At 39.9% G+C, this 23,641-nt stretch overlaps 3 protein-coding genes across 5 annotated transcripts; 2 read left to right on the forward strand and 1 right to left on the reverse strand.

The window, feature by feature from the left end:
* The first annotated feature begins 127 nt into the window (after positions 1 to 127).
* dcun1d2a (DCN1, defective in cullin neddylation 1, domain containing 2a) lies at positions 128 to 5,970 on the forward strand. Of its 2 annotated transcripts, XM_084907607.1 has the most exons (7): positions 128 to 234; positions 1,811 to 2,027; positions 2,165 to 2,333; positions 2,657 to 2,787; positions 2,877 to 2,959; positions 4,431 to 4,527; positions 4,617 to 5,970. In XM_084907607.1, exons 1-7 carry the CDS (start codon positions 232 to 234, stop codon positions 4,694 to 4,696), a joined length of 780 nt encoding a protein of 259 aa, XP_084763733.1. In that variant the 5' UTR covers positions 128 to 231; the 3' UTR covers positions 4,697 to 5,970. The 2 variants fall into 2 exon arrangements, with proteins under 2 accessions (XP_084763733.1, XP_084763732.1); XM_084907606.1 differs by lacking the exon at positions 128 to 234 and having other exon boundaries at positions 262 to 2,027.
* Positions 5,971 to 6,055: 85 nt separating this feature from the next.
* On the forward strand, positions 6,056 to 14,340 carry LOC146370845 (growth hormone-regulated TBC protein 1-A-like). Of its 2 annotated transcripts, XR_014797114.1 has the most exons (9): positions 6,056 to 8,221; positions 8,739 to 8,884; positions 8,980 to 9,138; positions 9,229 to 9,353; positions 9,599 to 9,695; positions 10,298 to 10,470; positions 10,563 to 10,748; positions 11,019 to 11,175; positions 11,529 to 14,340. XR_014797114.1 is itself a non-coding variant. In XM_084907605.1 (8 exons), the coding sequence occupies exons 1-8, from the start codon at positions 8,160 to 8,162 to the stop codon at positions 11,118 to 11,120; spliced, it is 1,050 nt and encodes a 349-aa protein (XP_084763731.1). In that variant the 5' UTR covers positions 6,056 to 8,159; the 3' UTR covers positions 11,121 to 14,340. The 2 variants fall into 2 exon arrangements, 1 of the variants encoding a protein (XP_084763731.1); XM_084907605.1 differs by having other exon boundaries at positions 11,019 to 14,340.
* On the reverse strand, positions 14,214 to 21,752 carry LOC146370846 (lysosome-associated membrane glycoprotein 1-like). Its single transcript, XM_084907608.1, has 6 exons — positions 21,358 to 21,752; positions 19,602 to 19,777; positions 19,383 to 19,511; positions 19,195 to 19,261; positions 17,271 to 17,438; positions 14,214 to 17,186 (listed from the first exon to the last, which is right to left on the reverse strand). Exons 1-6 carry the CDS (start codon positions 21,416 to 21,418, stop codon positions 17,047 to 17,049), a joined length of 741 nt encoding a protein of 246 aa, XP_084763734.1. The 5' UTR covers positions 21,419 to 21,752; the 3' UTR covers positions 14,214 to 17,046.
* Positions 21,753 to 23,641: the final 1,889 nt, after the last annotated feature.

Consider the following 23,641-nt stretch of genomic DNA (forward strand, 5'->3'; position numbering starts at 1 on the left):
GTGTATTACACTTGGTATAACATCGTATTTGAAAGTGTCGTTTTAACTCTCTTTGCGCGACAAATACGGGCACAAGCCCATAATTTCTAATCAAATAAGCGCAAATAATGCAAATATCAAACCGAGCGTTTACCGCAGACCTCATCTTTTTTATGCAATCCGGCGACTTCCGCGCATGCGTATAATGAACGACAGTCGGACTACCAAACTGGTCAAACAGCGGGTGTAAAAATGGTAGGTAACCAAAATAAACACAAACCCAGGCATTGGATTTAATGCCAGTAAGGTTTGCTTACAAGACTATTGTCGTGGTATTAAAGTACATGGTGTGTCGCGTTTTGGCAAGCGTACAGTGGCCATTTACTCGTGTTCGTTGCTATTACAGGGAAGGTCAGTTGGATATTTTAAGAGCAGCTAGCATTAGCTACACGTCCCTTTTTGGCAGTCTGGTAACTTCGGCTGTGAGCAGGTCAGCCGCTGGACCTCAAAGACACACACACACAGGGTCGTTTGAGTTAAGTCCCGGCTAACGCGTAACCACAATGACAGTCTGTTCCCGTGATATTAACCCCATCGTTAATGTCAGAGAGAGAGGCTAACTCAGCTAACGTTAGCCAGTGCAAGTTACTAGCTGGTGTTTGTGAAGACAATGCTAACCCAACGTTACCCTCCTGTAACAGCACAATAATCCGTGCTGCCAGAGCAGCAAACCGGGACAGACACATGACTTCATACATCGTTATTGAATACATCAGTAATTGAGTTATTAGCAGCTCGGTGAACTCAGTTTGAGGACATGCTGATCTTCAGTGAGGTGTTCAGACGCTGCAGCTAGTTGGAGGACATGGCATAGCATGGTGATTTTTTTATTTATTTATTTTTTGCAAAAATAGACAGAACTGTTTAAAAGCTTTTCTAACCCTTTGGATCAGAATACAGCATCACAAATATTAGGTAGATTTGTCCTCAAACGGTCCACAATCCCAAAGTTATTAATTTTATTTTCACAGTAGAAATTAGACTTTGGAGCTGCTAAAATAACTTTTGGCAATTTTTTCTTTTAGATTTATGGCTTTAATGATTGATTGCTGGTTAATTTCTGCTGGAGAGGAGATGGTAGTTGCACACTAGCACAAGTATCTCTGGAAAGGTTTAGTCTAAGATATGATAAAAACTTGTTATATGGCTGTTTATAATTCAATGGTGGATTATTCTGAATGAACATTACTGCTTTTAGCCAAGAGAAGTGCACACTGAGTAATTTCTTTTGTTCCTCTGTTCATAATGAATTAAAATCACCTTATAAGTATTTATGTAATGAAAGTGCACTCTATATTTTTATGTAAGGGGTATTTGTTGAGTATTTCTGGTAGGGGGGGGCTTGTGTTTCACTCCAGACTTGTTGCACCTCTGGGTCCTTGTGATGGCATCCTATGTCCCTACTCATGTTACAAGTATGACTGTAGTTATCTGAGGGGCCCTCCGAGGTACAGCATGTGCTTTGAGAATCCATAACAACCCCTTTCAGAAAAACCCACCTTGTTTTTGAAAAGGACGTCATTACTACCAGCGCGTCTTGGCTCAAAATTTGTAGCGCGTTTGTCGGCGTGACTGACTAACCTTTTGAAATATGTGCCGGAGTATTCCTGAGCGTGTCCCAGTCTTTCTTCCTGTTGCCTGAATGCCTGTGGAGTTTTATGTTTCGCTGTGTGTTTTTGTCTGTGTGTCGCTCTGCATTTGTGTGGTGCTGTCTGTACTGACTGGTTTGATTGCACCGGTGCCTGACAGCCCCTGTCCTGTACTTGTACAGCATAAGCTGAAGTCTTCGCAGAGGGACAAGGTACGGCAGTTCATGTCCTTCACACAGGCTGGGGAGAAAACGGCCGTGTACTGTCTCACACAGAATGACTGGAAACTAGAAGTTGCTACAGACAACTATTTTCAGAATCCAGAGCTTTACTGTAAGGAATCCATGAAAACCTCAGTAGACCGTAAGAAGCTGGAACAGCTCTACAATCGCTACAAAGGCAAGTAGGATCTTAAAATACAGTGTTTAAGGCTGTAATTTTGTTTACAAGAACAGTGTAAAGATCCTTATTCCAGAAGAGTTACAGACACTGCTTGCTTGAGTATTTCGAGTGAAACTGTGTTTTTGTCTTGATAGATCCCCAGGATGAGAATAAGATTGGTATTGATGGGATCCAGCAGTTTTGTGACGACCTCTCACTGGATCCAGCCAGCATCTCTGTGCTGGTTATTGCGTGGAAGTTTCGTGCCGCCACTCAGTGTGAGTTCACCAAGAAGGAGTTTATGGATGGAATGACCGAGCTGGGGTGAGTGTTGACATGAACGGCACGTGACACGCTCTAAAGTGGGACAAAAACAGTCTTACTGAAGTATCTACGCATGGCGGTTCTCTTAGTGTTGCTCCAGGGAGGGAAGGCTGTCTATTTATACATCCGCCCACAGCCTGGGTATACTGTGTCTTCGTGGAACGACTCAATGAAACAGTTGCAGTGTTTTGACTTTTGAGGCTCAGGTGTCCGAGTATTTTGAAATAGGCTTTCAGGGCATTGAATGTTAGAACAGTTTTGTTTGTCCATGTGTTGTGATTTGTGTATGTGCTGCTTATATTTTCTTTTCTTTTTTTTTCTAGGTGTGACAGTCCAGAAAAACTGAAGGCACTTTTGCCAAGATTAGAACAAGAGCTAAAAGATAGTGGAAAGTTCAAGGACTTCTATCAATTCACCTTTAACTTTGCCAAAAATCCTGGCCAGAAGGGTCTCGGTAAGTTCACGGATTGTGACCTAACAATAGATTTTTGACTAATATTATAGATTCACAAACATCTGAACAAAGTTGTCTCATTTGTGTAGATTTGGAGATGGCCGTAGCCTACTGGAACCTGGTCCTTTCGGGACGATTTAAATTCCTCGATCTTTGGAATAGATTCCTTTTGGTGAGTCAAAGGAGTAAAACTGGGCACGATGGACCCTGAATTTTTGCTTACTAAGAAATCCGTAATGTTGATTTTTATTGGCAGGCGCAGTGTTTGGATATTTGGGGCATTATTTTAAAAAAAAGTGCAAATTATTTTTTATTTTTGTTTGTTTTTACACTGATGTATGTATACAGATTTTAAATGTGAGGAAGGAGCTGTGTTCTAAGAGCTGAGATACTACTACTGGTATTTTTAAGAGAAAAAGGTCAGGTGATGTCCTCAGTGTAATGAGGACATCACCTAAAAAGGTGTTCACTTTTCCCCAAAAAGTCACCAAGATTGTAATTCTTTTTAAACCTTTTTAAGTAGCATTTTATTTGCTCCAGAATAAAATGTGTGTTTTTTTTTTTTTTTAATCAGTTAGCCAAACTGATTTAAAAAAAAGGAGGAAAAAAAAAAGGAGGAATCCATTCTAGAGGCCTGGGCCATTATTCCGTTAGATACCTACGTGATCACAAAAACTAGTGGGCAAAACCAGATTGTTTCCACCAACCCTGCACTTTTCAAGAATCTTAGTCCGAAGCAGGTGTAAAAGTCCAAATTTAGACCATTTCTGCCGACAGCTTAGTCAACACAGCATATTACATTAAAGTACCAGTGGCGGAATGTTTGAGGCAAACAGACATTTAGATGTCAGAGTTATTCATATAACATAAGCAGGCTGCTGCGAGGGGGGTGATTGAGTGGTTTCAACTTGTAGGAGTTATCTTTTTGAACATACTGAAGAGCTGTACCATGACTTGCAGTTTTTTGTTTGGTTTTTTGGACCACAAGCCTGCAGCTATCCGACAAAACTACACCCACTCTGGCAACGTAAACAGTTATATACTGCTAATAAAAATCTGCCTAGCTGTGCTGGTTTGAAGGGATTTCTTTTCAAAGAAACATCTTTGTTTGGTCTTTCCACTTTTCTTTGCATCGTTTCATTAACAGAGGCTGTCTGAGTTAGTGCATGATTTATTGTGCTCGTTATTTCTTTCCTAGCTCTCTTATTGCTTGTTATAAGGTTGGACTTGGGGGCCGTCTGTGTGTTCTTGCGCTGCCTGCACAGCTCTTAATTTTCTTATTTCTGTGTCAGTAATAGCATTTTTGTTTACTTTGATCCTCCAAATTTACTCCAAAGCAGAACCGACAAATTAGGCGGACATCGGGAGAATGTTACAGATTTTTTTTCTTTTTTTCTTTTATCGAGCGTAAAGTCCAGTCTCAAGACTGGTTTTCAGAAATACTGACTTAGGTGTTTGGACCAGGCTTAGCAAAGTACAGTTGGTGCAACCTGTCCCTGGTGTTTTGGTTGAAACAGAACTCTAGAATTCAGTCCATCAGTTATTTACAGTGACAAAAAAATCTATTATTAAAGATGGAAGGAAATGAAAACATGTGAAGCTGTTTCTGTACCTGTGAATTTACCAGGACTCGTTCATTTCAGGAACACCATAAACGATCTATCCCAAAGGACACATGGAACTTGTTGTTGGACTTTGGCAACATGATAGCAGACGACATGTCAAACTATGATGAGGAAGGTGAGCCGGCACATTCGATAATACATGCTTCATATTTAGCTCTCGTCCATCACTGTGACACTAACGATATTTCGGTGTTTCTCACCCAGGAGCTTGGCCAGTCCTTATAGATGATTTTGTGGAATTCGCTCGACCAATTGTAACAGGATCAAAACGCAAAACTCTCTAAATCTAATCCCGACTCTGGAAAACCAGAACATTGTTTCTTTTACAGTGACTTGATAGTTTTTTTTAAGACTTGTACAAAAGAGAAAAAAAATGAAAATTGTAGACTTCAGAGTGAAAACCGAAGCACTTGAAACTGTCAGGAAACCACCTTTCAGGGAGCTGAGTATAAACTACGAGAACGACTGGCCACGTTTTCTGCCCTCTTGAGTCTGAGGCGTCATATGGACATTGCCAGATTCTCAGTATCCTGGATGCCCCTGTGCTCTGCTCCAGGAGGAGCACTACAGCCCCCATAGGTGGGCATAGACACAGCACTGAGAGGAGGTTCACTGGCTGCGTGTACTCTGAATGGACTGGAGAAGCTGTGTGTTTTAAGATTCTTCCTAGTCAACCGTGTCTCAAAGCTCTGAGTGACTGTGCAAAGTTCCCATGTCTTATTGTCTTATTCTAACCTTGGGACAGAGTGCTCACTACACCAGCACCAACAGAACTGTTGCAGTTTTTACTGTACATACTGTATCTATTGGGACAGTTTACAAAGAGAGCTATATGAAGAATAATATAAATATGTTCAATTTATAAATACAAAAGATGATTGTTTTATGTACAGTAAATGCTAAGTTCTCTAACGGGATGCCTCAATATTGTGGATGATATGCTGTTGGTTTAATTGTTAGGTGGCTCTGTTAAGTCATGGAATTGTGAGCTTCTCATCAAAAGCATGTTGAAACACATTTTACGTCACCCCTGGCTGGTTTCACCAATACATTTTCACTAAAGTAAAGGCAGTACTTTAATTTAGATCATGGATATTGGGTTGTGTTGTCTGAATAATCTCAGTGGGGAGTGGGTCTTGAATCCTAAATGTCACATAGTCCACTCTTTTCACCGTTTCTTTCAGAAGCAATTTTGTTTTTTATCAATTCATCACTTTGATGCGTTTTTTTATGCTTAAACAACTGTTTAGCAGCACTTGAGAGAAATTCTGAAATTAGGAAACGACTGACCTTTAGGATTGCATGGCACATATCTGTGTGTTTAGGCAGTGCAAAGCCCTTAATACAGAAATCAGGACACTAAAGAGGGCGACAACAGGACGACAAAGTAAGCCTTAAGATTAAAAATCTGTCTGTTTGATATTTGTATTTCTGTTTAACCCCATCTGTTCAGTGTTCCTGAAGGTAGTGAAAAATAGAAAATATTGTTGATACATCGTGTAAGTAGCCTAATATTGTTCATTTACGAAAGATGAATAAAGCATGAGTTTTTCCATAATGATGTGTGTATTTAGCTCTTTTGCTGCTGATGAGAAATATGACGTTTAATATCACAGATACAAAAAACAACTGCTAAAGAGTACAAAAAAGCACAGTTACAGCGAAGGCAAGTCGACACTGAGGGGGGGAAATGTTTGGAAATACCAGAAAACTGCTTCTCATTTAATATTTTCTGTTTTTCTGGTAATTCTCTATAAACTCAAGACATGGTTGTGTAGGTCAGCAGTTTTTCAGACCAGCCTGTCTGCCACATTCAAAGTCACTTAAATCACCATTCATCCCCATTCCGATGCTTGGATTAAGCTTCATCAGGTCACCTTGACTTTGTCTACATAACTAAATGCACGGAGTTCCTGCCACGTGATTGGCTGATTAGATATTTCTGTTAACAAGCAGTTGAAGTGGCCAGGTAGTGTACTTTCGTTCTCTTGTGTGGCATCATCTGCTTTGGGATCATATGCAACTCATGCACAACGCTGACTTCTAGAGGCAAGTCACATTTATGTTTGTAGGTTGAATTATTTAAGCTACCCTCATAGGTCAATCAAATGTATTCAAGTATCATTAAAATACTCTTTCACCAGAAGTAATTCAACTCCAGCAAAGTTTCTTTTAGGGCTAAAATGGCTTAAGGGTTCATCTATTTATTTCCAGGGATCATCTTTGTAAATAATTAGAAAGTAAAAGCTCTGTTAATAACTGCAGTACTCCTAAGTTTCTGACTAAAAGTAAGTGAAATAGGAAGGTACAACAATGTTGTTACAGAGGAGATAAATCCAGATTACTTTCAGAATATGTTTCCACAAAACAGGACACATGACTGTTATTTTTTTTAATCTGTTTGCAGTTAAACTAATCGTATGGTGCATGTATTGTTAAGAGTACTCCGTGTGGAGTGCCACTATAGCTCAACTGGTTGTGCTGAGGGCTAGTGACCTGGGTTTGAGTCCACTTTGAGCCTTTCTCCGTCACTCTATGCACTGTACTACCCACCAAAGGGTGAGACAATTAAGCTAAAAACAGAGTGTGGAGTGTAGACCAAAATTTGTGAAGATGGCTGTAACCCCCCCCCATAAAATCACCCACTGGTTTGTAAAGTCCTGTTTTGGGGTCTTGAGGATGAGCATTCTTGGTGTTTTAAAATCACAGGCGGTGAGTGACACTGCACGCTCATACTGTAGTAACTAATGCAGCCACGCCCTAAAGTGTTCACTGTTTTATTTACCAGTTTTGAGTCTATTTGGGACTAGAGTGTACAAACGAGTCAGTTTGTGTTAAAACTGAGACTTAAAAGTGTCAAATGAGAACATGAACCTACCAGTGGGCTTACTGAGGTCATAAAAGAAGAATGCAGGTTTAAGGCACTTCAGCATTTCAGGTCATTTTTCAGACCTGGAGGCTACATCCATCTCCATCATTTTTAGTCTTTTGTTTAAACTTTATTAAACTTTATAACACAGGACATGGCCATACAACACAAAAAATATGCCAAGTTAAAATTAACAGAATGTAAAGGAATGAGTGTATTGCATCTATCCATCTTATATATACAGTCTTTTGTTTCCACCAGCTCCAGGTGGAAATATCAGGCTTTTTAGATGCCAGCTGTCTGTGTGTTTGTCAAAAATAATGTTGAAGTAAGGTGAGACTGATCCACAGTAATGCTGTCTAATAATTCATTACTTCGGGCTACACATTTCAGAACACGATGTATTCCAAATATAAAATATTGGCTAAGTCCACCTAACGTCTTTGTGTTAATAATATTTCTGCCCAAACAGATCAGCTTTGAAACACTGGAAATTTGGGACTGGCTCCAAATCATTTTAAAGAAATAACATTTTTACCTGCTGCAGGAAATTAATAAAATGTTGGAATTACAGCCAGCAGAGGACATAAGAGCAAACACTACAGTGTCTCTTCCTCCAACTGTTTTGTGTGCAAACAGAAGTACACGCCTGTGGCTGTTACCTGTGGGTTTCTTCATACTAGCTCCTCCTCTCAGCAGTGGCTGCTGTAAGGTGAGCCATAGGAAACTCAGACTGCTTTGTTATTTACCTTGACAGCAGCTGGTTCTTTTCCAGGGAATAAAAATGGAATAAGCTTCCTGCTCCCAGTTGTTTTTTTCTTTTTCTTTTCTTTTTTTCTGCTTTCTTGGACTACTTTACCTTTAGCACATGAGACACAATGGATGGGGAAATGAAAGGAAATGCTATGCAGGCTCTGGCCGATTATGATGACAGTGACAGGTAAGCTTTGTTTGTTTCATTGAGTTTTAAAAAGTTCATTTTCTTGGTTCTTGCTTCTTTTTTTGTCTGTTTTGTTGTCGGCCTGTGCTATTTAGACAGCATATCTGCCTGCAGCTTCCTCACTGGCAACCTTTTCTTGTTTTTACAACATCTTTCTTCCTCTTCAGCTTTTTGTATTTCCACTTCACATTTCATCTTATAACGTGTAAATCTACCATTAAAGTTTGTCACCTGTTGGCTTTTAAGGGACAGGAGCTTGTCAGAGTTTTGAATTTTTCTCCTTGCTCCCCTAAGAAGTAATTTAATACTTAACTATTCATCCAGCTGGAGCATTTGATCACTCAGCTACAGAAACCCTACCCAGTGGAGGTAGTTTTAGAGTCTGCCATCACTGAATAGGAGAATGAAAGAAGGGAGGGGAGCAAGCAGGTCCACCGGCAATCCTGATTTCACAGCGTCTATGAGTGTTATGTGTAGACCTTCACTGGTGGAGAACTGTGTGAATTTGTCCCAGCAGGATTGACGCCTACGGTTTTGAGAGACGTGGCGATTTCGACTCCTACAAGGAGATGATGAATCAGTATGTAGATGTCCTCAACAGGAGGTCCATGAGATGGTCAAAGCTCCTTCAGGAGAAGCCTCATGTGGAGAAGAACTTCACAGGTACAAAAACAAAATACACCTCCATGGGTTTTGTTTGCTTGTTCGTTCTAGCTCTCTGGTCGTGTGATGGGTAATAATAAAACATGTTTTGGCAGTGAAGAGGTTTGTTCGTAAAGGTGTGCCTAATGAGCACCGTGCCAGGATCTGGATGGCGGCTAGTGGTGCCCAGGAACAGCTGGAGAGTAAGCCAGGTTATTACCAGTCTCTGCTGGACATGGAGCATGACACCAAGCTGAAAGAAACCATTCACACAGGTGCACCAAAACTTTCGCAGCATACAGCATGCTCTTTCAATGCTTAAATTATGTCCCAATAATTCACTCACTCTTTCTGCTTTTTAAAAGATATGCACAGGACCTTTCCTGACAACATCCTGTTCAAGAGCAAAGCAGAGCCAGGCATGCAGAAGGCTCTGTTCAATGTGCTGCTGGCCTACGGACACCATAATCCTACAGTGGGCTACTGTCAGGTGAAGAAAATGCAGTGACAAGCTCTGACTCTCCCTCTATTTAAGATCATGTCTGTTTACCTAAAGATCAGGGCTGGCTACTTCCTTATTTAACCAATATATGTGTAGGATTTTCGTCTTAACCTTCATCTGTTAGCTCTTATATCGGTCAGTGCACTTATTAAATGTAAAACCTGGCATACTGTATGCACACACAGCAGGAGTTCTTATTCTAAGCAATCCACAGCATGCTCTGTCGTTTTTAGGGCATGAACTTCATTGCAGGCTACCTCATGATCATCACGAAAGACGAAGAGAAATCCTTCTGGCTTATGGATGCACTGGTGGGCAGGATACTCCCAGGTAAGGTGACAGTTAACGTCGGCTTCCTTTCAGAGCTCTTTTTTTGTTTTTGTTTACCCCACAGTAAACATCCCCTACCCCGCACTGTTGCTCCATAGGTTAAACCAGTTCCACTTTAGAGATGCAGGGTTTTCAGTGTTCGTGTCGAGGGCCAGCGGCAGCCTCAGCTAACATTTTGCAACCACAACAAAGGAAACGTACAGCAAAATGTCAAGGCGGCAGAGAACGAGACCAAAGATGCGCTTCTCTTCCGTTTTACTTCTTTTTCTTTTTTTAAGTCCTCATAGCGCCTTCCTAAACTGACACTCGGTCTATAAAAATTTGAGATCTTTTATAAAACAATGCTCCAGACCATCATTATTTATTTCTGTTCAGTTTATTAAACAGCAAATTAACTGTGAGCATGTGAGTCTGTTTTTCTGAGGTACTGGGGATAAAATAATAATCAGTTAGCCTGATCTTTTCCTTAAGGAGGGCTGTTAAATAAATAAATGTAATTCAAAGTTTACATAATAATAAATATTATCTATAATAAATAAATGCACTACAATGGCTTTCAATTGTGCAAAAGAAAAGGAGGAATTCATCTGAATGTGTTGTAGACTACTACACCCCGGCCATGTTGGGTCTGAAGACTGACCAGGAGGTCCTTGGTGAGCTGGTTAAGGACAAAGCTCCTGTAGTAGGACAGCTCATGGCCCAGTATCCCGGCATATGGACACTGGTGGTGTCTCGCTGGTTTATCTGCCTCTACATCGATGTACTCCCTATCGAGGTGAGGCAAAAGCTGCGCTTTAGTGGAGGGGTCAAACTAGAAGCATGTGGCGATCATTTAACTGACATCCACCTTCTGTCTTATTCTTGCAGACTGTTCTGCGGGTCTGGGATTGTCTTTTCTACGAGGGATCCAAAGTACTTTTCCGCGTGGCTCTTACTCTCATCCTTCACCACCAGGCAGAGATCCTGAGAGCGCGCTCTTTGCCTGACGTGTGCGAATGCTTCAAACAGATCACTTCTGGGGCTTTCACTCTAGACTGCCACACCTTTATGCAGGTGAGATGGCCAAATACAATGACGGTGAGGAAGGGGCCAGAGAAAAATGTCACTACTTATGGTCATAAATCATCTTTTTTTAAAGAATACTTCCCGAAAAAGAAAAACAATTCATGGGGAAGTGCTACATTTCAGCTATTCTAACTTCACCAGTCCATGAGACTGTGCAGAAGATAATCTGTTAAAAGTATTTACACAGTTTTAATTGTAGTTTTTATTTTTATTTTGAGTAGAAAAAAGCCTAAGCACTCCTTAAATGTTCCTTTGCAGAAGATCTTTACGGAACCTAAGAGCCTGTCGATGTCGACTGTTGATAAACTGAGAGAGAAATGCAGACAACAAATTCTCAAGGAGGAATCAGGACACCTATGAGGTTCAGGACACTTTCCCCTTATACTGGATTTAATAAAACAAAGGCTCAGGCAGCGTAAGTAACACTGTACAGTCAGGAACGTATGAAACATGACTACAGGAACCGTATGAAACATACATGTTGGTGACTCTTCTGGTTACTTCTGTGATTTATACTTTGTTACACTCTAATCTGGCAGACTGGGTATCTAAATATGAAGGCTTATGCTTCTGAGGCTTTTCTTTTGATTTTGACTCCAATCTTTCACCTACTATATTTGCTGCTATATATACAGAAGTACATTAAGATCATAACACCGCACCAAACAGCATTTACATGTGTATTTTCTAAAAACACTTTTGCTTTGGTGATTATGGACGGATCACTTATTTTTACTGTGAATACTTTGTTTTGTCTCTTGCCTTTAGGACTGTTTACAAGAGAACGTAAAGCTGAAGGGTCACGCTTTTAATGTGGTGGTTTCTGTTTAAATTTATGGAGCTCAGTCTCATTTTTCACTTTTTGTTGTAAAATAAAACCCATGAACTTACCCCATCTGCTTCCTGACTTTGCTGAATGCTTCTGCTAAATGGTAGCATCAGTATTATTTGTGTGTGTCAGTCATGAATTCAGGCATAGTCTACAAAGCTATTAAAGTTATATGCTCACCAGCCACTTTAGTAAGTACACGTTGCAATGAGTGGGATTTCATGGTACAGATTCATAAAAGTCATGGAAAGATTTTGGTCCATATTGAATGAATGCACAAAACAGTTGCTGCAGATTTTTCAGCAGCGACTGTCGGATTTGTGAATCTCGTGTTCCACCACAGTCATTGAACCACTGAGAGAAGTAAGGATGGATAAATGTTTTCTTGTTGTTTAGTGTGAACTCTGATCCTACCATCTGAATGTCACAGCAGAAACAGGAAACATTTTTCCAGTCTTCTAATGTTCAGCTCCAGTGACCACATGTAATTATAACCTGTTGCCTTTTTTTAGCTGGCAGGAGTGGCACTTGGTGTGATCTTGGTGCGTGTTAAGGGATGCTCCTCTTCTGTTATTTGCATTACTGCTGCCTTCCTGCCAGCTTGAAGCAGCCTGGGCATTCTACCAAGGGACTATAACACATTCAGAGTTGTTCTTATCACCGTCCTTCCCCATTCTGATGCTCAGTTTAAACTTTGGCAGGTCATCTCGACCATGTCTGCATGCCTGAATGACATTTGCTGCCACACAATTCGCTGATTAGATATTTCCATTAACGAGCAGTTGAATGAGTTTATCTAATTAAGTGGTCAGTGAGTGCAAGTCTACAACTGCTGTGTTGGACAAATTACCTCAGTGATACAGATAATGTTGTTCATTTTAGCTCACAGTGCTTTGTTTCTGTTATAAATAGATAATCAGTTACTATAACTGGAAACTGTGATCTGCAATCTTTTACTAAATACGATAGAAGATCTGAAATCTGCAGAGGCATACACTGACCCTTTTTCTAGGCCATAATTAGGGCTGTGCGATATGACCAAAATCTCATATCCCGATATAAGAATTCTATCATCGATAACGATATAAATCACAAAACTGTAACATTTTCTGTAAATTCTGTGAATCTCGGGCAGCTCGTCTTTCGGGAAGTGTTTCCAGCTGCGCGTCATGTAGCTGGAGTCGAGTGTTTTAACCGATGCATGAAACTATACATTTTTAGACATAAGTTGTAAAAGCCGCTGTTTTCTTTGTGAGTATTTATTACACGGCGTGCTGCGGGGAAAAGCCTGTTCTAACGTTTGAGTCTAAGGTTTATTTTTTAGCACCTGGCGGCTCTTTTTTAATTGTCATCCGTAAATAATCTGCTCTTTCACGTGATTCAGTTTATTTTGAAAGGTCTCAACAGGATCTTGAGCTTTATTGTGAAAGGTTTATGTGGAACATAAACAAGCGGACACACGATACTGTTACCGTCGTTGTTGCTAACCAAAACGCATAAAAACAGGCTCTTGTCTGTCTGTAGTGTGGTTATATTAAATATAAGAGAAAGAGAGAACTTTAAGAAATTAATATAGCCACTACAGTGACCATCAAAACGATGAAAAAATATTGCCGTAAACAGTTTATTTTGCGACACCACGTAACAAACGATAGCGTAAAATGAAACAATAGATGTTTTTATATCGTCATCCGATATATATCGTTATATCAACAGCCCTAGCCATAATAGTCTGTAAACTATCATAAAGTACAATAAGTAAATATTCAAATGCAAAATGAATGTAGATAATACAGATAAACAACTTTTGAAATTAAAATGCAAACTATAGAATAGCTGATGTTTGTAAACCCAAATCCCCAACAGCTATGGATAAGACTGTGAGACGGTGGCTCTGCTATAAAAAACACAGTTTCCAAACAAGTTGGGGCGCTATGTAAATAAAAACCAAACGCAAATGATGTGCAAATGATCTGAACACTATAATTTATCAAAAATATTAGAAAGACATCAAACGTGACACTGGTGGATTTTACACCATTATGGCACACCCACCTTTACTGGACACAGGGTTGTAAAAGTACCTCTTTGTAACTGTTTTACATTTCCTCATGTTCCCATTGCATCACATAACCTGGTTTTGTATCCCTTTTTCAGTCATTTTGTGCCTTATAGGATGTGTTGTATCCTCCATGACCGCACCCTGCAGATCCAGTCTCTGCATGGACTGATGCAAATTTGCTGTTTCCAAGTGACATTTACATTATTTAGTCAACATGTGCGTTGTAAGAGGCTCCCTGTTGCTCGGGGACTGCTTTGACAGTCAAACACCATGTTCATTTAACTTCCCTTAACCTCCCACTCTTTACTCACAGGTATGAACTTGGCTATTTGCTTTGTTCTTTTAACTTTATTCAAATGTAAAAACTGTGGTTAAAACACAGTAAATATGTTTGTATTCTCTAAAAAAATGATATTGGAATTTAGTCTTTGATGGTATTCAATACCTTCCTTGTCAAATAATGAACATCCGCTTCTAAGGAGCCCAAACAAATAAAAACCCAACAGGGAACAGGTTTGTCTGCTAACAAACAGCATGAAGGCAAAACAAAGAGTCAGATGGCCTCATTCATCACTTTTATTGACCTCTCCTTAAAAAAAAAAAATGTTCAGACAAATCTAATAAAACTTTATTAAATAACTACATGAGTATTAACATGAGGGAGGGGGAAAAAAAACAAAACACAAAAACACAAATTATCTGTGCTTTTTCCTACTACATCGAACAATGCATATTTATGGTAGTAACAGTACACGAAGGCTACAGGAGACACAAACATGTCTCAGTTATGGCAGCACAGTGTGGGTGAGTGAGCGAGTTCCTGTGTGATATTAGCATTACTTGAATCCCATCCATGTTACAGCTGGGAAGGCACTGATGAACACTGACCAGAGCACTTTGGCCTTTTTAATAATGACACGGGGCTGTTTCTCAGGACTGCAGTTAAACTGCTTTTCTTTCAGGAACCAACATCCCAAGCAAAACAAAACCATCTCTGTAGGAATTTTGTTAAGTTCCTACAGAGATGTTTAGGCTTTGGGCTTCATTTAAACCAACAATGCTGTTAGATCCTGTTTTGGTTGTGTTGTAACGACAGAATTCATAGGAGTGACTATCAGCCTTGTGGGAAATAAACTTTTTTTGTTGCTTTTGTGTCAACCGTTTCTTTATCTACACAGTAAATATACACTAGTCAGCCACAACTTTAAAACCAGATATCTAAAATGGCACGTCCCCCTTGCGCCACCAAAATAGAGTCAGTGGCACTGACGCTGAGTAGGTCATCTGTTAAGCGGGAGATCGCTGATTCAATCTCTGGGCAATCCTCAGGCCAGATGCTGAACCCTGAGTTTCTCAGACTGGGAGTGTGTGTTAGGTTAGATTAAAAAGTGCTTTGTCATAGAAATAAAGCACTCCTATGAATGTGTGTGAATGGCTGAATGAGGTTTGTAGTAGGAAGCACTTTGAGAGCTCAAATTCAGTAGCAAAGAACTATATAAGTATCAGATCATTTACTATTGACTGCTGGGACACTGACATGGTAACAGATGTGCATTTCTGGCACATCTGTTTGGGCTTTGGGGAGCTTGAGGGCCAGGTCAACACCTTTGGCACTTTGTCATGTTCCTCAAGCCATTCGTGAAATGTTTTTAGAGTGTAGTCTGGTGAATTGTTCTGCAGGGAGATGCAGATGCTATCCTGGTTTGTGCTGAATTTCCAGTAAGGTTTATGCTGCAGATTAAAGTAACATCGACACAAATTGTCTTGACTTCAGTTGAAGGCAGCTGGATTTTCTTTTTTAGCTCTAAGGGTTCCTTTTTTAGATCTTTTTTAGTACTTGATCAGAAGTCAACTATGACTCTCCACCAGCTTTTAGAAATGAAGAAGCTTCAAAGTCCCTGCAAAAGAAATCCAGTTGCCTTTAACTCAAGCTACAGAGACTTCCACGTGACTTGTAGTGCCCAACCCTTCCCAGCAGAATACTGCACTGAAATTAAATAAACATCACGGTTCACTTCAGCTGCCAGTGGTTTTGATGCTGTGGCTGGTCAGTGCAAAGCTATAGCCAAAGACTGCATGTTGGTTAAGAACGGAAGCAAGAGGAGAAGGTACTGAAGGTAACAAAGGTCAGTGTTTTAATGCTCCCCCTTTTGAACAGCGGTGCGTGCCGGAAACGATATCACAACCATTGGCCCCTGCTGCCATTTTGTTGTCGTTGCACATTGCGACGAGATTTAAAAGTGGTGACCTCGTGCGAAAAACTTTCAGGAAAATCCTTGCTTTCGGTTTTGACGTTTTCTCTTTCAATATCAGCGCTTATGTCGCGGTATTGTTAGTGGTGACAGTTGCCATTCAGGAAAATACTGCAAAGGCTACCTGTGCCTTAACGGCCGCAACACATGAAGTGACCAACTCATCCAATGTAAAAATAATACACAGGTATTTTACAGTGGGAGTACGAGTCTGGCCAGGCATATTCACTAATTTCACACTCAATAAAGTTCAGAGTGTGTACAAGGTTAATGGTTTACTCACAGAGTTTTAAGGGTTTCCGTTTCCAATTTTAATGTCACGTTAAGTCTTCTGGCTGTAGCTTTAAATTTAGTAAATATAAATGTGTCTCATAACTCTGAAAGCAAGCAAATGAGTCCATTTCCACAAGCTGAATGAAACTAAAATTGACTCACAACAGAAAATATGCTGTGTCCGAAAGAGGGAGTGAAAAGCTTTGAAACGCTAACCCTGCTTAAAAAAGAAAGTTAATTCTAAAATGCATCTTAGAGCTACAAGAGGACTCCTCACACATCCTTTTTAGAATTAGGTTATTGTGTTTCTAAATATGTTCTTTCAAACGTGCATACAGCTTGCAGGTAAATAATCAGTTCAGTTCTCAACTGTCGGACGTAGTTTAAGTATAACTGGCAGAAATATTCCCTTTGTAACAGCAAACCTGATTTTATGCTGGACCAATAAAAATGGTCATTCCATAACAGACAAACCCCAGTTTCTAAATCCCCAAATCCCTCAAAATTCCTTTCACAGAAATCATAAATAGCAACTCGAGGACTATAATTGATCCTCTGCAAACATGCATCCCCTCCTTTACATAGTACCAGTGAGAAGTTGGCCTCATTTCATTACAATCTTCTAAATAATTCCCTTTTTTAAGAAAGAGCGGGTCAGTTCAGAAAGCACATATGAACCTCAACAAGGTGATAATAATTAGTGTTACTTATGAGGGCAAAGAACAGCACACACACACAGAGGCAGGGAGAGAAACATGGAGGGGCAGAGGGGAAGAGGGGCGAGCTTTAAGTCTCGAAAGACAGTGGTTAATTTTCAGGTAGGGTAGGGCCGCGTTCAGGCCTCTGACAACATGTGAGTAAGGAGTGACCTCAGATGCTCTGGTAGCCAGCGTGGCTCCTCTTCCTCCCAATGAGGTAGGCCAAGAGCACGATGACAACGAGCCCCGCTAAAGCTGCTCCGACTACAATGGGGATCAACATGTCATCTTCATCCAGCTGGCATTCCTCAGCTGATAGACAGAAAAGGACACGTGAGAAAGGACAATGAGGAGATGATGCGTTTTGATCACACTCTACTAGGCGGAAGTGTTTACCTGCTCCAAACTGATCTCCTTTAACGCCGAACGGCTGCACCTGCAACTGGAAGGTGTTGATGGACAAATTCTGGACCACGTTTAGAGTTTGCTCGTCACGGCAGTAGTACGAGTACCCCACGGTTCCCCGCAGGTAGTCCAGATTGCTGTTATGGACTGAAATAGGCTCTAAAGCAGAAAACAGAATGGACACGAGAAGTGTATCAAGTGCGAAAACAGATTCATATAAGAAGAAGAAAAATGATTATGAGAGAGAAATTTAAATGAACTACATGTTAATAAAGTTCAGATTCGGTGTGTTTGTTGATCGGTTATCTTCTGGTAAATGAAATTTAAATCAATAAAGTGTGCCTTACAGTTTGAGGTAAGCCCACAATGCTTAAACCTGCCCGCATTTTCTGCATGACCTGCAAATGTGTCAGTGCACGGAAACACTACAGTTTCAGTTTCACTGTGACTTTAACACAAAGATAAGGACTTAATTTTGCATACTGCTTTTTCCCACCTTCACCATAATTACTACAAAACTACAACCTGTAGTCTGTTTTAATGTATGTGACCTCAGTAAACAATGAATTAAGAGTCACCTCAGCAGAACAACATTCTCGCTAATCTGAGCGATGAAAGCTGCTTTAAATTAACTGAAGAGAGCCAGTTTACAGCTCCATTTTTTTTTGTGGACTCTGCTAAAGTAGCTTTCTGTGACTCACATTTCAAAATCATTCTTAGTTATTTTATACTATGTCTTGGAGCTTCCCTTCAATTCATCATCTGTCTGAAACAAGGCATTTTTTTAATTCCCACTGTCGCCAAGTGCTTGCTCATAAGGATTCATCTGATTGTTGGGGTTTCTTCCTGAATACTGTAGGGTCTTCATCTTGCAGTATAAAGCACCTTGACAGTGCAGGTGACTGAGGTGACCACTGTTGTAATTTGGTGCTATTACAATAAAACTGAACTAAACTACAATTGAATCAAACTGAATCCACTTGAAGTGTGACAGACTTCAAGTGGTACCGATTGATGATCAAAAACAATTGTACTGTCAACTGCATGACCAATATCATAACATCTGTCAGCACGCAGTGCGCTTGTGAAAAACAATATTTATAAATGGCTATTGAAACACAATTGTGCTCCGTTGTTGCACTGGGAAATGTGCGGTGTGCAGCTCAGGAGCAAAGAAATCCGGCTAATTTGTTTAATCTGAACAAACACCAAACAAACGTGAACTCTGACCGCTGTGACAACTGCCTACGTCACCAAAAGAAACAAGGTGTCCAGCCGGTATCTGGGAGACAAGGAAAAAGCTGTTATCTGTGTCTGAATTCACTGAATTAGTTCACATGCATCCAAGGTGATGCTACAGAAAGAAAACTCTTTCATAGAAATGGATTCCCATCCAAGCACACACACTCAGTGTGTATTTTAAAACTTGAGCAGCTTGGTGTAGGTGAGCAATACAAGAAAACAGCAATGATTTGTTGTGCCTTGCTGCAAATAACTCAACAGATCTAAGAAAATCCTTGATGTATTGATGAAAGGAGGTACAGAAAACACACTGACATTTGAACCATTTAAACCCCGCCTATATTGCTATGTCCACTGCACTTCCCTCAAACCAATGAGCAAGTGCAATGAACGCTGTGTCCATTTTGGAAGCACCTTTACACTATGATGCGGCTTGGTCTGACATCAATCCAAATGCATTTTCAATGTGTTTTAGTCGGCTTCAGATCCCATCACAATATTACTGATTAGACAAGGACCTGAGCAACACGTGACCACTCACACCTAGTTTATACATATACATGTGTGTGTGTGTGGACTACACTGAAGAGTAGGTCACAAAATAGGTTGCACACATGTTCATTAATCAGATACAGACTACCTGGATACAACCTAAGAAGTCGAGGAGCCTTACCTTTCATGTCCGGCCAGGCCGCTGACACAGTCACTTCACTTAAGTGGTACTTGTTGGATGTGGAGTTCTAGTGGAAAAAACAAAAGCACAGCCAAGTGAGCGCCACTGCATTAGAGCAGGTTAACTTCAAGCTCCAGCTGCCATCTAGTGGCTTCTTTAGGAAGTACATGATGAAAACAGAAACTCACCATAGTGAAGACAAAGGTGAGGTTGGTTTTAACAGCATCCACTGTGAGCTGCAGGGAGGCGATCTCAGAATCACATGATCCAGAGTGCTTTGTCAAATTGGGCTGTAAGTTCATCACATCCTGGACAACCTGTAAAGAAAATCATGAAACGTTATTTGTCCAAATACTTTTAACCTGTGGCATTCGCCTATCAGTTACGTGCAGGTTTTATTGCGGCACCTTTTTCTGGGAGGTGGAGTTGTATGAGATGTTGAGCTGGAGGCCCATGTATGCCATTAAACAGATGGTGCCGTTATTCGTGACGTTGTAGTGTCCTCTTTCAGGTCTTCCGGGTTCTTTGTGTGGTGCGGGAGTGGGCGGGGCAACAGTAGCAAAGCCCTGGTGCAGGACAGTCACTGCAAAACACAATCGTTTACAAGTCAAAGACTACAAAGCTTCAAAATGTCCAAAACTAAAAATAAATATGAGATAAACATTGATATTAATAGTATGCAGTAAATAAAAAGGGCCCACAGTCAGTTTTCACCTTGTGCCAGTAGTTGAATCAATTTTGGTGCCATCGAATACAACTTTTTTGTTTTTAAGTGTTCCATATAGCCTAAGTGTTCCAAAAAGCCTCTATGTATCAACACATGGCTACATGTTTAGGACTACTTTGTTTTCCCCAATTACTCACCGAATCAGATGGTTTACAAATGAAAAGGTAGAAATTTGACCCATCAATGAGCTGATAATAAAAGGAAAAAAGTAGCCTCCCACATCAAAAGATTATTCTAGCAACTTCAAATCTGAGACAGAAAATTAAAAAGGAGTTGAGTGGGAAGTAAAAAGGGCTTGAGCTCAGTTATTTTCTTCTCAAATTAATGTGTGGATTATGTTGAATATTAATTTTCTTGTTCTATCCAACCAACAGGCAAAACTCTGAAACAACATGAGTGCAGTGGTTGATTCGGCTTTTAAAGTATAATATTAAACTAGTATGTGTGATTTAAAAAAAAAAAAAAAACTATCATAAATGAAAGTCTTGAGACTTTAAGAGTGTCTTCTGTTTATGGTGTATGGCTTTATTTTAACTTCAGTGTGCATCATTTGCCTTTTCAGTGCTTTTTCCTCATTCATCTGCCAAGCTTGGAAAGGTTATTTGCATTTACTGTAAACCATGACTATCAAGCACATCCTTAAACAACTGGTTTGGGTTCAAATGCACTGTATACAAGTACAAAGTTGGAAATTCCAACCTCCTGGTTTGGCCGGCCTGGAGAACAGAGTACTCGGCGAAGGTACTTTCATCTGCTCCCTCAAGGGGGGGACTACAGCAAATTCAGCACATATTCAGCTCAAAAAGAAACTTAAGCACTGGACCGTTTTATGTGTCCTAACCCATTTTAAGTTTTATGTGTATGTAATTACTAGCACACACACACACACACACACATATATACATATATATATATATATAAAACTTAAAAAAAATGACTTACTGTACATTTAAATCGCCACTAAAGAAAACCTCAAAAACTGACAACATTGTAAAACCAGAACGTGAAGCCTCATAGTAAATCTAAACACCCCCTTACATACAATAACTGATCACCCATAACCATAATCATTAATCTTTACACCTAATTTGGTGTAAGCTTCTTTTTTAGGCACAAATGCTGTATGTATGTGCCCTAGATTTCCTTGCTACTAGACAAAGGACAGGTAATAAGGAAGAAAACACCCAAACGACGCTTCAGCACATTCGTTGTCATCTATTTTCGCAGTATAAGGTGGCACTCAAGTTCGTTTAAGTGTTTAAAACGCTGATTTTACCACAGCAACACTTTAATTATTTAGTTAACCCAATAAGTTTTAAACCATTAGCGTGTAGCGTTAGCAGCGTTGGTGTAAACGTTGGAGTGCTGCTAATTTCAGATCTTCGGATTTTGTAATCTTGTTGCTAATGTGAACTAAACCGAAACAAAATACTCACCGAAAATGAGGAGTGGCGTTACTCCCACAAACCATGACTGGACACGACAGATTTGCACCATGTTTCTGTTGTTTCCCTCGGGATGGCTCAGCACTTGTCTGCGCGAAATCACAGCAGCACAACAACAAACAGGGCGCAGGGAGTTAGCTAATGTTAGCAGTCGCTGGGCTAGCTCGGCTAACGTTAGCGTCACAACAACGGCAAGAAAACAGACGAAAGTCTCGCGAGCTTATCTGGAGCAATGACAAAGCGCTTCTCTTGAAAACAACACCCTCAACGGCTTCTGGCTACGTAATTCCAACTTGCTTCTTTACCTGCTAGCTGTGCGGTTAACTGCACTCGCCTTCTACACTTAACAAAAACACTGGCACGATCATGTGACACGAGTGTTCAGAAACACCCAGAAAGTCACGTGTTTTCTAATGCAGCCCCACACAACCTGTTTATTTCTCGAACAGAAGACTTAAGGGTCGATACATGTTTTTCACATCTGTGTATAATAAAATATACCTTTAAAGCAGAAGGAGAACATCATCATCCTGAAGCATTTAAAAAAAATAGACATAGAAATAGTTAGTTTATTTATACACAGTGCTGTGAAAAAGTATTTGCCCCTTTCCTGATTCCTAGTTTTTTTTTTTTAAGTTAATTAGTTATTTACGTAGTTATTTGTCACACATGTTTCAGATCATCAAACCAATTTTGATATTAGACAAAGAAAGATGAATACAAAAGCAGTTTTAAATGATAATTTCATTTATTAAGGGAAAGAAGCTATTCAAACCTACCCAGCATATATGAGAAAGCAATTCACCCAACCCTCGTTAAAACATGATTTAAGTGTGATTGATGACTTTTTTTGGAAAGCAGTGTTCCATTTCACTGATCTCACGCAAGCCTCATTGCTGCCAGACCTGCTGAATCAATCATCCCTTAAACAGAACCTGTTTGAGAAAGTGAAGTAGGTTAAAAGATGTCAAAAAGCAATGCACACAAGAACATAAAGAAACAACTCAGAAACAAGTCCCTGACACCTATCTGTCTGGAAAGGGTCACAAAGCTATTTAGGTTTTTGGACTGCAGTGAATCATTGTGTGAGACCTGTTATCAACAAATGGAGAAAACTTGGAACAGTGGTGAACCCTCCCAGGAGTGACTGGTCTACCAAAATTACTACAAGACCACATTGGTGACTCGTCTAGGAGGTCACAAAAAGCTCAGAATAACAACTTAAGAACCGTAGGCCTCACATGTCTCAATTACTGTAAGAGTTCATGATTCAACAATAAGAAAAAGCCTGGGTAAAATGGCATTGGGAGTGATCCATGGTTAAAACCGCCACTGACCAAAAAGAGCATAAAGGCTCCTCTCACGGTTGGCAAAAAAACATCTTGATGATTAAAGACTTTTGGGAAAACATTTTGGAGACTGACAAGATCCCCCCAACAGTCAAACATGGTGGTGGTAGTATGATAGTCAGGGGCTGCTTTGCTACTTCAGGATGACTTGCTGTAATTGATGGAACCATGAATTCTGCCCTCTACCAGAAAATCCTGAATGAGAATGTCCAGCAATTAGCTTGTGCCCAGGAGTTGCACTTGGGTTATACAAGAGGCCTATGATCCAGAACACCAGCAAGTCCATCTCTGAATAGCTCAACGTCTTAAAACATTTTTAGGCAGCAAGTGTAGCTGAGGTAAAACAGCAGTGATGTGCTGTCTTTTCTTTGTACCAGTTAAGAAAGGAACGAGGTGCATTTTGAACCATCTACAAACAAGATGCAATGTAATCCAGTATACAGGGAATTGCAGTAGTCAGGCGATAAAGGTGTTTTTAATTTAACAATGGTTTTCAGTTGGTAAAAGCCTTGACAACATTTCTGATTTGATAGTTAAAAGTAAATTAACTATCCATAAAAACACCAAGATTTTTAATAGTTTGGATATTTCCAGATAAAGAACTCTGTGAGGATGTTTGTGGAATTTCATAAAACAACTGAAACAGTTTGTAATCATTTAGTTGAAGGAATTTTATTTTTCCACAAGTTCAGATCATTAAAACAGTCATAGGTTCTTTATAATGTGATAGAACAGTACAATATATAAAGCTGTTCACTTTTAAGTGTAGCAATAATATATAATTTGGTATCATCTGCATAACAGTACAGGGAGTGCAGAATTATTAGGCAAGTTGTATTTTTGAGGAATAATTTTATTATTGAACAACAACCATGTTCTCAATGAACCCAAAAAACTCATTAATAGCAAAGCTGAATGTTTTTGGA

This window comes from Perissodus microlepis, chromosome 16, assembly GCF_051167445.1.
Source record: "Perissodus microlepis isolate ML-2025 ecotype Zambia chromosome 16, ASM5116744v1, whole genome shotgun sequence".
Taxonomy (NCBI): Eukaryota; Metazoa; Chordata; class Actinopteri; order Cichliformes; family Cichlidae; genus Perissodus; species Perissodus microlepis.

What these genes read in the sequence shown, in the direction of transcription:
- LOC146370845 (XM_084907605.1), top strand. Translation starts at nt 8,160, where the DNA reads ATGGATGGGGAAATGAAAGGAAATGCTATGCAGGCTCTGGCCGATTAT. An exon ending in GAAAGAAACCATTCACACAG is followed by an intron (nt 9,139 to 9,228) that starts GTGCACCAAAAC and finishes GCTTTTTAAAAG; the next exon opens with ATATGCACAGGACCTTTCCT. An exon ending in CTACAGTGGGCTACTGTCAG is followed by an intron (nt 9,354 to 9,598) that starts GTGAAGAAAATG and finishes TGTCGTTTTTAG; the next exon opens with GGCATGAACTTCATTGCAGG.
- LOC146370846 (XM_084907608.1), bottom strand. Translation starts at nt 21,418, where the DNA reads ATGGTGCAAATCTGTCGTGTCCAGTCATGGTTTGTGGGAGTAACGCCA. An exon ending in ACTCCACCTCCCAGAAAAAG is followed by an intron (nt 19,512 to 19,601) that starts GTGCCGCAATAA and finishes TTTTCTTTACAG; the next exon opens with GTTGTCCAGGATGTGATGAA. An exon ending in GGCCTGGCCGGACATGAAAG is followed by an intron (nt 17,439 to 19,194) that starts GTAAGGCTCCTC and finishes TTTCTGCTTTAG; the next exon opens with AGCCTATTTCAGTCCATAAC.
- dcun1d2a (XM_084907606.1), top strand. Translation starts at nt 1,682, where the DNA reads ATGCCTGTGGAGTTTTATGTTTCGCTGTGTGTTTTTGTCTGTGTGTCG. An exon ending in GATGGAATGACCGAGCTGGG is followed by an intron (nt 2,334 to 2,656) that starts GTGAGTGTTGAC and finishes TTTTTTTTCTAG; the next exon opens with GTGTGACAGTCCAGAAAAAC. An exon ending in TTTGGAATAGATTCCTTTTG is followed by an intron (nt 2,960 to 4,430) that starts GTGAGTCAAAGG and finishes CGTTCATTTCAG; the next exon opens with GAACACCATAAACGATCTAT.